This window comes from Motacilla alba, chromosome 2 (genome assembly GCF_015832195.1).
Source record: "Motacilla alba alba isolate MOTALB_02 chromosome 2, Motacilla_alba_V1.0_pri, whole genome shotgun sequence".
Taxonomy (NCBI): domain Eukaryota; kingdom Metazoa; phylum Chordata; class Aves; order Passeriformes; family Motacillidae; genus Motacilla; species Motacilla alba.
The window spans coordinates 130,475,454-130,489,676 of record NC_052017.1 but is presented as its reverse complement, the minus strand read 5'-3'; the positions used below and the strand labels follow the sequence as shown (position 1 = coordinate 130,489,676).

Below are 14,223 nucleotides of genomic sequence, written 5' to 3'. Positions count from 1 at the left end.
TCAGCTGCAAATGCATGGAATTCCATGGATAGGTAAATTGATCAGTATTATTTAGTGTTGCAGTAACTACCTAGTACAGTATTAACTTACAGAGCTTAAATCCAACTTAAGGCTTGTGGACATAAAATACTTATGCAGCAGTAAAACCCAGGTAAGATTAGGTAATTATCAAAGAATCATGCCAGGATACTAACAATGGATTAGGTCAGGGAAGTATGAAAGATAAATGACTTAACCAGAATTTTAGCTGCTTTCCTGTGCTAATTTACCTGTTTAAATTGCTTGTTTACATTCCAAAAGCAGTGTTGTACACCTTTTGAGAACTGGCACCTTTGGAAACAAAGTTATTCTTTGTGTTCTCATGATAAAATCTCTAAGGGACTGGATAACAGAGAAATGCTTTACTTTGCTCTGCCATGGATGATTCTTAGATTGCTGGAACAAAGGAATGAACCAAATCCAAAAGGACAAAAATTCATATGCTAATTTAGACAACTAAGTACTTTTGAATCTGTAAAACTGGTTAGATCTTTCAAAGTAACTATTAATATTTTAAGATTTTTTGCTTGTTGCATTTTGATTAGAAACAGAAATTCGGAAAAATATGAAATGAAAACAGTTTTCTGTTGGGGTAGATGAGTGCAAACAAATGTTAACCAAACTATTAAGAACTTTAAAAAAACCTAACTGCACCTTGATATTGCGAATTAAGACTTAATTTCATGACCAGCTGTAACACTGATTGCAGTAAAGAAGAAGGATATTTATTTCTGATATTTGAGGTTTATTCTGAAAATATATATTTATTGTCTTCAGAAACCTATTTCTTGACTCATCAATCAGTGACTAAGCATTTTTATTTCTTTTGATGTATTTTGGAGATGCATATTTTCATAGAACAAAAACCAAAAAAAAAAAAACCCTACCAATTTCTTACTTAGTAAAATTTTAAATATCTGCTTTTTATTCATTGAGCATTTTACTGTGGTGGAACTTCTGTAATTTCTCACTCATAAACACCATGATGACAGAGCAACAGGACATGCTTGATGCAGAAGGAAATGTGGCAGGAGCTTCACACCAGGGAGATAATGTAAAGTATTTAGCCAAATTTTTCTCCATTTTTTCTGCCCCACAAGCAACAGACCACAGAGAGGAAATACTCAGCAATTTAAAATGTTGGGAACACAAAGATTCAACGCTGCTTTTTGTGTCCTGATGGAGTCACCTTAGAAACCAAAAAGGCCCAACACTGAAACTCTGCAAAATTCAGCGTCCAACCAGATGCTTAAAAACTTAACCAGAGAGAAATAGCGAATGAGGGTGGGACAAAGTTGCCCCATGGGACAGAACTGGCCTTGCATCCTCTCCCCTGCCAGGGAGGGACAAGTGCTGGCAGTGGAGGGCTGAGAGGAGCAGGACAGAGCATCCTAAACCACTGTCTCTAAAGAGAGAAAAGAGCCTTCTAGGAACCATCTGAAAAGAAATGCAACAAGGATCTTTCACCACTGTTTTCCCATCTGCCCAGACTTTTTCTGAAGTGAAATTGTTTTATCTGTGAGAGGGTCCATTTGATTTTTACTCAACCAGAAACCATATTCAGAATTACAGCCCTCATGTCATTTTGAAAATAGGAATATAGTAACAGTATAAACCAGGAATATAGTAACAGTATAAACCAACAGTCAAAAGCAGCAATCAAATTATTATAGTATTTTCTTTTTAAAAAAATAACTGTAATAAAAAGTCAGAATACAAATAAACAGTTTTTAAAGAGGAATTGTAGTCATTACCATGACCCTGATTTTAAATTGAATCCCATTTAAACTTTTTGCCTAGGTGGACTTCCATCAGACCTGCAGCGCTGCCACTTTCTCCTTTGACTTTGCAGAGAGCACAAAAATGAAAAAATGCAGCCCTTTATCACATGCTGTGCACAAAGAGCAAATAAAGCAGTGTTAACTGAAAATATAGGAAAATTTCCATTAAGTCTTGATGAAGGACAGTAGGAGCATTAATATCAGAAGAAGATGTGATTGGGAAATCAAACTTTGTTCATCAAGTGAATACAATACAAAAACACCCCCCCATTTCTTGGCTTCCTTGGAGCTACAAAATGAAGGGTGGACTGTCCATGATTTTTTGGCTGTGAAAGAAGAGGAAGAACCAGATTCTACTGCTTTGTGTTTGGCACATCAAGCTAAAGGAGGAATGTGGCAAAATCAGAGGAAATTAAAAATAAAACTGACCTGACTTTATTACCAGCTTTTTTTTCTTTTTCTTTTTTCTTTATTTTTTTAAGTGCTGGGAAATATCAGAATATTTAAAATGGAAAATATCTACATTTGAAGTCATATAAATTATGATATTTCACATCATGCAAAGCAGCTCAAGTTAAACATATGGCAACTGAGAACAATGACTTAGCAGTGACCTGCATTATTCTTGTTATTTTAAGAGAGAAATATTTAAACCAAAACTGCCATTTGTGATGAAACTGCTACATGGGAAAATATCCACTGGGAAGAAGAAAGAGACCACTTAACTCATTTAATTTATGACTCAAATACTGGTCTGAACCCAAATTGTTAGAGGTCAACATCCAGTACATCATTTACTTTGAATAAAAGCTGAAACAATTAGCAAGAAACATGATCATGATTCCTCACTTGAATTTCTAAAAAGTAGCAATTTAGGGCTTATTTAAAAGTTTTTGTACTTGTTTCATGGTTTGTATCTTAAGGCACTTTCAATTACTATTTTGCATTAATATGTCAGTAATTATAAAAATACTGTTTAAATTACACAGAAGATGCACAAATATAAAAAACATCTTGTAATGCAACCCATTTAAACAAAAAAAATTATAAATCATTCCCAACCAAACCAGGAAGCGGCTTTAGTGTCTCACCAACCAAACAGAGCTTAAAAAGTAATTTTAATTATGATTTGTTAGTCCTGCAACAGGCAAATGCAACCCATAAAAATAATTTATTCTGTGATAATTTTTTTGTAATCCCCTGTTTTAAGGTCTTCCATAAACAGTCATTTATGTCATATATGATTTCTTTCATAAACACTGTACTACATCCCCAAAGAAATGCTAAATTATTTCACTTAGTACTCCAAATTTGCTCATTCATTAAATAAACTTTCATAAATGTTTGTGCAAACCTTGTACATACATGGAAATAATGAATGGGATACAAAATTCTCAAGACTAGACAACATACATGTATATATTATGCCCTTCACCAGATAGCTCCTTTATTTTTATACTTCCAGTTAGCTCCTGATCAATCTCAGAAGAGCTTGCATACCACAGGATTTGAATCATGACATCTTTGCCTATTCCCATATTCACTGCTGGTTGCTCTGTTTCACCCTGCCAGCTACTGCTCATCCTATCAGCTGAATCTACATCTCCCCACAAACCTTGTTGCTCTCCTGTCACATGAGACACCTAAATTTCATACTTCATAACCAATGTTAGGAATCAGTAATAAAATACTAAACCACAATGGATCAGCTCTCTGCTTATAATAATTAGCATATCACAGAGGTTACCCCCCCAAAAAAACCCCCAAAAAACAAACAAAAAAACCCTGAAGAATTTTAAGTAAAAAATATTATCATTGAGCAGCAGCTGCATGCATATGGCAGTGGTTAGAGCCTGACCCAAAATGCAACATCAAACTAAGAAGATAAACTTGAACAAGACTAAGCATTTTTATACATTACAATTAATAGTGTATTATAATTGCAAACCAATCATACAGTTGCAGCATGCAATTAATGTCAAATCGTTGTGAGTGTGAAGGAAAACTGAGGTTCAACTTTTATACAGCCTTTGTTTCTTACTCTCACAGATCTCTCAGCATTAGAATTCCCTAGTTTAACACTCAGCACTGGCATTAAGCCTTGATGCTCTTCCCGCAAGTCTGCATAATCCCATGTTAAATGCCGGCTTTAGGAACAAGACTTTGACATTTACCACAACATGGGCACTGTCTCTCTCTCAAAACCCAAGAAAGACTGGCATTTTTCGGTTAAGTTGAATCTAGAACATATTTCAGAGTGTTTGGTGAGAAGAAATTACCCATACCAGCAGCAGCATGTTTGATGAAGCCACATGTTCAGCAAAGTTACTTCCAACACGGACTTCCTATGAGCCACCAGACATCTAGAAAGGTTCATCTTCTCTGCAGGCCCACAGTTTCTGTCACCACCTCCTACATGAGGCTTCCTTTCAACAGAACATGATCCCTCAGGCCTTAACCACTACCTTCAATTTGTTCTGTAGCTGTAACCATACACATTCAGTCCTCGGGCCCTGTCTCAAAACCTCCACAGGTCAGTGAGCATGTTTGCTCACAGACAGAGCATGTTTGCTCTGTCTCCAAGAAAAAGCCACTGTGCCTCAAACACCGTAGGTCAAAGCCTCGTATCTGAGGAACAGCTGCTCTTGTTTTGACCAATGAAGTTTTTCTGAGAAGGATCACTCCTGGCTGGTCAGGACCACTTCTTCCACACCAGTCCTTCCTGCAGCCATCCTTAAAAAAGCTTGCAGTGCAGCTTTGTTTGAAGTTAGAGAGATCAGTTTGAATTTTTATCATAGAACCACAGATAGGGTTGGGTTGGAAGGAACCATAAAGATCATAGCTCCAATACTCCCTGTCAAGGGCAGTGACAACTTATGCTAGGATGGTCAAAGTCCCACCCAGCCTGGCCTTGAACACTTCCAGGGATGAGGCATCCACAGATTCTCTGGACAACCTATTCCAGTGCCTCATCACCCTCACAGTGAAGAATTTCTTCTTAATATACAATCTAAACCTGCCCTCTCTCAGCTTAAATCCATCCCCCCTTATCACTACATGCCCTTGTAAACAGCCTCTCTCCAGTTTTCTTTAGGTTCTGAAATGCTGCTCTAAGGTCTCCTCAGAGCTGCCTTTTCCTCAGACTGAAACATTCCAAGTCTCTCAGTCTGTCTTCACAGGAGAGATGTTCCAGTCCTCTGATCATCTTTGTGCCTCTTCTCTGGAACCACTCCAGCAGGTCCACATCCTTCTTAAGTTTGGGGCCCCAAAAACTGGACACAGTACTCCAGGTATGGTGTCATGAGAGCAAACCCATGCCTCCAAATTAAAAACATTGCTGAGGCAGGGAATATAACTTTTTCTCTCCCCTAATTGAAATCAAAGGGTTTCCCCGTATATCCCACAGGTTTCTGGCTTCTGGAGCTCACCCTGACCTATACAAATCTTTAAATTTCCAGTCTGCTATAAATTCATGTAGGTATAAGCTATACCTCTTAAAGCTATTATGAATTCCCCAGGCTAACAAAAGCATCAGGACTTGTGACTCTGCAGCCTCTGGACAGGTAGGTGTCAGTTCAAGGAACTTTCCTTTGACTTCCCTCTTTCTCTTCTGTTTATTTACCTTCAAATGCTTCAGTAGTGAGGTAAATGGTTTTTTGCTGCCTTCATTCATCTCCTGCTATCCTTGTGCCACGAACTGCAAATGCTTCAGTTAAATTCCTGTTGTTTCTGCACAATTACAGCTCATTAGCTTATCAGAGTTCCCTAAATGAAACATTGCATCTATGATAAACCCTATTCCAGCAGAAAACAATAAACATGACTACAGTGCTAAATGCCTTGATGGAAAAAAAAAATCTACTAAATTTCACTACATCATTTCCAGTTCCCACCGAGTTCACATTTCTGTGGTGTTAGGCTGACCAGGAAGGCAATTCTGCCAGGGTCCCACATTCAGAGGAATTAACCTTGTCTAAAACACTTAACTTCTCAATGATGAAAATGCATTCTTTCACAATTAACATCAAGAAATCATTTCCAACCTGATACTATTAATGGAAACCAGATGTTTCATTTTCTTCATTGATTTTGTTAGCCATGCTCATATTCCCTGATTTCTCTGAATTCTGTAGCTTCATTCAACACATCCGTGGATGCTACATACTCATTGAAGCTTATGTTCATAAAAAAGCAGCAAGAATCAGCAAATACCAATGGTCCAAGAGAGTAATTCTGGGTCTTCTGCTCTAAATATAAAATATTAAGCAGGTATTTGAAAGCAATTCCACTGCTGTTTCTGGACAGAACTTATTCCTTTTACTCTACATATTAACCAAAATTGAATGAATGCAAACAGAGTGAATATCTGTCATTGCACAGTGTTTCTACCTGTAAATATAATGAAAAATGGATCCCCAGTGTGTTTAAAAAGCACTGATTAGTTTTTTTTTTTTTCTTTTAGCATAGTAAGTAATCTGTGTGAATAATAATGCAATACTATTGAAATAATAACATTTTGTTAAATATCTTTAAAATTGCACTCAGGAGAGAATCAAGGTGATGTGAAAGTATTGCATGGAAGAAGAATGTTTACTACTACATTACAGGATGGATTGCACCTAAGCCTTCTTTTGTCTGCACTTTTCAGTAAGACTTGTATTCAAAAAATGGATGGTTATGATGTTGCCAGGCTGCCTATGAACTTAAAGGAAAGCTCTTTTTGTGCACACTCCATGCCCTTGTGTAAAGATGAGCCACAGTCTGAAGATCGTGCAGGACTATCTGCTCTTATCACATATTTAAAAAAGTATCTTAATTTCTACGTGTCTTGAAATAGATTTCTCAGGAGTGTAGCATTAGATATCTTTTTTCCTCCTCCTTTAGAATTACCTTTGGTCATCAGCCACGTTCTGGCTGCTGTTGAGGACAATCCTCCACAGGTCAGAGGCTATGAGCTCCTTCTGATCGCTCACAAGGCTGATGCTGGGCAGCTGCAGCTCACAGACTTTGCTTTCTGATAGACTGAATTCCCGGAATGCAACAAATGATTTCTGAAGCTCATCCCAGTACTCCAAGCTGCAAGGAACCTGTGATAAAAGGCATAATTATGCGAGAAGGCATAATTAGTTTATGCTTGATTGCTAATTTAATGCAGTTTAATCTGTTCACTAAAAGTGTAAAACTAATTGAACTAAATAAAAGTAAATGGTTGTACAGAAAATCTTAACTGTAACCATTACTCGGATCTTGTGCTATCTTGACTTAAATGAAAATGTTTTTAGAACATCACTGCAGACTAACACTTCCAATTTTCTCTTCCTCTGTACAAAAATAGCTGCTTGTTCCACAGGAAACCATGGAAACCATGAATAACAAAGACAATTAATCTAAACATTATTTGTATTATGCAGCCAAAAAAATCCATCAGATGTCTACACATTGTGGTATCAAAGACACTCTAGTCATCATAAGGTTTTTTTTAAACCCAATGTTTTAGTTTTATTACATAACAAAATATGAGTTTATTAAAATAATCAATGATGCAGAGAAAAAATTATAGTGGACAACACAACACTTTGTGGTGGGCCAACACACCGCTAAAAACCCTGGGTGAAATAATGAAGCACTTATAAGCACATGATCTTTTCTTTTAAGGACTATTTAGACAAATAAAGGCAAATGAAACCAAATAAATACATAGTGGCTTCTCTTTAATTACATCCCTAAATTTAAGTCTGCAAATAATCCACTTGGATTATTTCAGGATGTATCACTGAATTGGAGAGAAAGTTATTATAGGCATTTCTACAGGCAATGGAAAACCAAATTTAGTAAAAATATAGATCTTGAAGAGTTGTGTCTTTTTTTTTCTTCTTTTTTTTTGTAATAGCAAGAAAGTGAATGAGAATATGAATTTAAAAATTTAAAACAAACACAAATTCAGTCAGCTACGAAGATTTTAGAATTAAGATGCAGAAATCCACAGGTATGGCAGCTGTACATGCTCAAGATTACTAAAAGTCAAGCTGACATAAAGCAAATAGAAAGAAGAAATTGCATATGTATGTGTTATTACCTGTTTCATCCTGGTGTATAGACATACATACATAAATAACCAGGAAAAAAGTAAGAATGTGGGAGAGATGCAAGTAAATTTAGAAAAAGTTTTGTAAGCATTCTTCCTTGTTATTCAGTAAAGATTATAATGCAGATGGAGATGACAGTAAGCTGATTAATTAACAGGAATGAAGGTTAAGAATGAAAATTCGGGAGCTCAGTGGTTCAAGCTAGGGAGGGCAAAGGAACATAAATAATCACCAAAGAATTCTGGAGGAATTACCATGTGGAACCACAGAGCCTGAAAGGTGGATTTTAACTACATCTGTCAAGCCACAATGATATGTGAAGCCTGAAAAAAGCAACCACAGTCTCTAAAATTGTTTTAGTTCAAGATGTAGGACAAAACAAAATTATCTGATAACTGTCAGTAAACATCTGATGCCAGTAATGTATGTAACACAGAGTACCACTGCAGTATCAATCAGGAAAGCTGATTTAATTTTGAAGACTAGAGTGTGAGAAAAAGGGATTGATTTAACATCAAACCCACATGTCATCTGTGTAAAGATAACAACACATTTGTTTATAAGCTGCATATTCAATTGGAAAAGGTGAAGATCTGGAAATGTCAGCTGGAAAAGTGTGAGGCAGTATGATGAAGCCTGGAAAAAGCAACTACCATCTTGAGAGACAACAGGTGAGATATTTCCAAATGTGAGAGGCAAATAATAATCAATTTGCAAAAGACATCAGTGGGGACTCATCTGAAGTATGTCACATTTCCAATTCTTCTTCTTAAAACTGTATTAACTCTTTCTGTGGAGAGTTGAAGACTAAATGAAATTAAACAACAGGAACATAATTGTCCCATCCAGACACCTCAGGAGAGAAACATTTAATAGAAGAAAGCTTTATAGAAATTTTGTGTCAAATTTGAGTTGCCCTACGAATAAAGTGTAAGGCTAGAAACTCCACAGAAAAAAAGATGGGGATGTGCAAGGGCAGCCTTGGTGCTCATGAGAGCTATTTTTGAAAGCTTGATTTGTTAATTAGATGGAGAAAATAACAAGCATTGCCCCAGTGGGAGAAGGCTGGGCTTGATGAGCCAGAAAACATTCATCTCGGTTCTCTGTTGCTAACTGTACAATAATGCGGTGCACAACAGCATCAATAAGAAATACCACATTAAGTTGGTGGCCATATTTCAAAGTCACAGTAAAGCAATTATTTTTGCTCTCAGTGCCACTAGACTTTTAGATTTTTTTCAGAACTTGTCAGTGTTAAATTATTTGAGTGTTTAACACCCGTGGACAACCACTCAAGGTGGCTACACTACCGTAGCAATGTTCCTACCCTCCAGTTATGGATACATTGGACACATTGGAAGAACTCCCCTATGTTAACTAGGAACACACAAAGAGCTTCTTCCATCATCTGCTGTCTTTTATACTACATTGTGGAGCCATTCACTCTCATAGATTTCTTTTTTTTAAACCTTCACAATCTCCACTGGTGAAAAAACATTTGTGTTTAGTTAAGTATTGTAACACTTGGCATATTTCCTATAGCATGAAGTCTTAGAATGACATAATTATAAAAGGATCTGTTTCATTTCTGATAAAAGTCTGCAGCCTTTCATGGTTGCATAGATACTTTATACACAGGCATATTTATTTCTGCATACTTTTAAATCTCAGTCCTTAAAATACCTTGGCATTCTTTTAGGAACCTGATTAAATATATTTGAATACTTGCTTTGGTCTTGTGCTTCCTAATGTCTATCAAAATCTGAACTACCTTTTCTTATCAATGTTAGTGAGTAATATGTGTGCAGTGAAAGTCTCACAAAGCTATCAAAGCTATTAATTAGGATATTTATTTCTCTTAGATTACATCTCAAAACAAAACTCTTTCCTTAATGAGAATCTCATAAAATTGCATGAGAATAGAAAGCAATGGGCATTTTAAAAGAGGCTAAGCAGGGTGAGTAATTCTATTCCCACTAGATTAATGAGCTGGAAGAACAAGTTCAAGAGTACAGTAAGATAATTTTTAAGTGGCACTACAATGCAAAAACCATAAAACTATCAATAAGGATAGATGAAAATAATATAGAGAAATTAAAAATAAAGATTCAAAATAAAGGCAGAGCAAAACTTGAAAAAACCTAAACGGGATTTCACACATCCTATCTAAATAAAAAAAAAGGTACTTCAGTATTTCCACCCACTTATTAGGCTGTAGATGTATTGAAACTCTTCTTGAGGAAAAGATGGCTAAGTATAATGATGAAAACAATTATGCCACAAAGAAGTAATAACTTTGTAACTGGTGTTCAGGGCTGTGGTCTGTGGTATAAACTAACACAGTGGAAGTTTCATCTGACTATGAGGCAGAACTTTACTGTGTGGGTGACTCAGAGAGATTGTAGAGTCCCCCTGGAGATATTCAAGAACCACCTGGAAGCATTCCTGTGCCATGTGCTCTGGGATGACCCCTCTTGAATAGGGAGGTGTGACCTGAGGATCCACTGAGGACCCTTCCACTGTACCCATCCTGCGATTCTGTACAGTGCAGGAAAAAATTCTGAAGTGAATTATGAGAAATTTGGAAAGGCACAGGAATGACTGCTGAACTCAGCAGTATGAGTAGCCAGAAAAAACATCAGTGAACAGTTAATGCAGACTGGTCAGCAAGGAGAAAAGATTATTCCTCATTCTTTTGTTTACAGTTTTTTCTAACTATGTTGTAACACGTCAAGAAATCTATCAGAGCAAGAGACAGTTTGTTTCAAAGCATCATCTGCACATTAAAGATTAGAAATCAAGGACACACATTATGTGATTTCCTATACAAAATACAGCTCATGCTTTGGAGCTACACCAACTGTAAGCTTTCTAGTTTGAAGCTTGCAAAAGACTTAGTTGACTTAGAATCTTTGATTTCTACATATCTAGCTTTATTTTTTCTAGGGGGTTTATTACTAATGCCTGATGTGGATAAGTTTAAGGAAAGATGGTAGCTCTGGGCAATATCAGCTGCCAAAAATAATAGTTGTGAAAGCCTGGAAAGGGGTTATAATGCCAGAACTGAGTCATTAGCAGTGGGAATAAGTGAACTAGCTGCAACAAAAAAACTCCCCACATGTCGAATTAAGTATGGTTTTACCTCAAAATATTTGAACAAAACCTAAGCTATAATTCATATAATTGTTACCTCTTAGAAAATGTGACCACTAGGGCTGCCTCTATAAAAGCAAACACAAACAAAGCAAATTTAATTTTTTTGCTTGGTTCTCCAGCAGACACTTCCCTGCAGCTTTCTGTCCTCTTCCATAGCTCTCAAAGAGTTTTAATTGCAATGACTGTATTCACCTGTCACTTAAGTGTGCATAAAAGTATTATTTAACCATGAGCTCAGATTTAACCAAGAATCTCCAAGCTCTGTTTTGCTAGAAAACCACACACTGTGGCAAACACACTTATTTAGAAGGATTATTATGGCAATAGGGAGGAAAACCACAGTCAAATGCTTTATTTTTCAGCAGCATCTCTGTTTAACAACAGAGGTTAGAAGCAGAAATGAAAAGCTGTATGAAACGGTCCAAACTCTAAGCAGAGAAATTGAAGGCTGCTCCTTCTTCTCTTTATTGCTGTGAACTGTAGACACTGGAGATCTGAAAACGGCATGGCAGTGTTTGGAAGAAGAAGGAAAATGGTATATTGGCTAAGTACATGACACAAACAAACAACTGTTCAGAAATAGTTGCCTTGGAACAAAAATCTTTTTTAGTTAGAAGAGAGCAGATTCCTGTTTTCTCTGAATCGCATTTCACTCTATTTTAAGACAAAAAATTTCATGTATATTACACTAACACATATGAAAAACATCTCTGATTTGAGCAGAGCTGAAACCTCCAACATACACATCACTCCCCCCCAAAAAGGCCAAACAATGAGAAACCTGAAAATCCACTTAAAACCCTGCATACTTCAAGTAATATCCTTCCCGCTTGTTAACCTATCAGCAAGACAGTATCATGTTAGTAACCAACATGAAGTACTCCCACTAAAGCACAACAATGTCATCGTGTTTTTTCTTATTCATCATATATTGTGTCACACGTTATCAGTACCAGAATAATTTAATTCCTACTTGGAAACTGGGGGGTCAAGAAATGCTACACAGTCTTTAATGCTGTGTTGGTAATTTCATCCTTGTGTTTTACAGATACTCCTTTTTCCCACTAGTGGTTATGTGTAATATTAAGACTTGGTAGAGAGATGAGTGTTGACTCTTAAGTGCTTTTTAAAGAATTTCAAGATGACAACATGCTTCTATATTTTCCTGTGAGCTGATGTTATCCTCCCAGCTTGAGGGTTCTTGGCTAATTTGGACTTCAAAAGTGCTGGGTGCACACCACTTATCTGTCCACAGGTGCATTTCTACAGCTGAGCAGAGAGCCAACATCAGTGGACTTCCCCAACCTGCCAGGTCACCATAAATGATCATACCTATTATTCAACATACATTTTGTCAGAATGCTAACAGGTCTCAGAAATGGACATCATTTCCAGCTAGGAGAGAAATATTTAAAATATCTCCATTTCTTAACCAATCCCATATTTTTCATAAACATCTTTTTGTCTGTAGGAAAAAGCTACAGCCATCAGCCTACTTTTTTGAGGTTGTTGAATGAAGGCTGTATAACAGTATTATGCCTTCAGTATTAACTACTGAAGCATATGATTTTAAAACTCAGTACAAAAAAAGTGAACTTTAAAACTAAATACATGCTAAAGATCCTAGGCTGGAAAAGACATCTTGTCCAGTTGAAAAAGAAAGATAGATATTAACAGCTGGGTGCCTAATGTTTCTTTCAGTGATGCTTCCTTTTGATTGATGCATTTGCTAGAAAAGAAGCTTTTACAGGAGATATATTCATTTCTTGAATCTCAGTCCCTCAGATCGTGGGTGCTTCCTCTTGGAAATTAAGCTATTCTTGGTCCAGGAACAATTACTGCACAAAAAAATGCACACAGAAGACAGGAAGTGTGTGTGTGTGTTTTATCTTCTGCAAGCAGGGCCACCTCAGTGAATGAGGCAGAACACAACACAAACTAGAACTCTGAGTCAGACACCAACCCAGACTGCGACTTTGACTTCAGCTTCCTGAGCATGAATAAACTGATTGCTCTGTAATAAAGCTATTCTTTTATTAAGATATTTTACTGGTTTAGGGCCAACTGTCTTAAAAAATATAATTTTCTCATTAGGTGAACAGAAGTTGCAGTAGCAGGAAATAAAAAGTTTTATGCAGATTTTTATAAGGAAAAAAGTCTTGGCAATAACTAGCAGGAACATTACTTTTAAATTTGATTTTGAAGTATTATTTATATAAAACTAGCAAAAGAACACTGCAGAAAAATAATGTAATATGTAGAAAATATGCTCCAAAGAAAAATAATATTAAATAGAATAGAAGGTTGTAAAATGCCTGGTTCAGACAACATACACAATTCAATCTGACCAGCAGAACACCTACATTTTGGGCAAATGTAGGATACTTCAACATCCACATTCCTGTGTGTCTTGTGTGATTCACAGTGTGAAATCATGCTACAAACCACTTGCCTGTTAGATAATATTTTTTAACCTTCCTCAGAGCTAAGATTGTATTGTATCTGTGTAGAAAACAGACCTTCCTGGCACAGCTACAGACCACCAATATCCCCATTTCATGAAGGAAAAAACCAAACAACCAAACCACCAAAAAAAGGGAGGTGGCTTACAGTGAGGTAAAAATATAGTCTTGTATAAGTAGTTTTAGGATTAGCAGTAGTTCTAGGATTAAAATTATTTAGTTGCACAAATTGTTTGCTGTCCAAGCCACCTCAACCTCCTTTGTATTTTCATTACAGCTTTCTGTATTTTGACAGCAGTTTGAAGTGCTACATACCTATATATTCCAGGCAGTAAAATTTATTCCACTATGGTACACTCTTAATTTTCAACACTGGAATAATCAGACACCCCAACTGGAAATGTTTTTCAAAATTATGTCATATAATTTATTCACAGAATTGCTTTACTTCTCTTTGATTTTTTTTTAAAATAAATTTGGTCCTAAAGCTAGGACATTTAAATTACAAATACCCCCTCTAAAATCTAACATGCAATATCTGCTTGATTTAATTTTTTCCTTTATCTATATTGAGGTCTTTGGCTGACTAATGAAAATAACTACTGTTTGGCTATGTGAGTAATAACATATACTATGGCTCTTTCAAACTTCATTAAACATATACACTAATAGTCCTATTAGTATATTTATTTCATTTTA

General features: G+C 36.2%; 1 protein-coding gene across 11 annotated transcripts in view; it reads right to left on the bottom strand.

Annotated features, from left to right (window-relative positions):
* The window catches only part of VPS13B (vacuolar protein sorting 13 homolog B), a 427,964-nt gene that overhangs the window by 56,974 nt on the left and 356,767 nt on the right, over window positions 1-14,223 (bottom strand). For all 11 annotated transcript variants that reach the window (XM_038130163.1, XM_038130155.1, XM_038130158.1 and 8 more), the window contains one exon: window positions 6,711-6,907. In XM_038130163.1, the coding sequence (XP_037986091.1) occupies window positions 6,711-6,907 (197 nt within the window). The remainder of the gene's footprint in view (window positions 1-6,710; window positions 6,908-14,223) is intronic.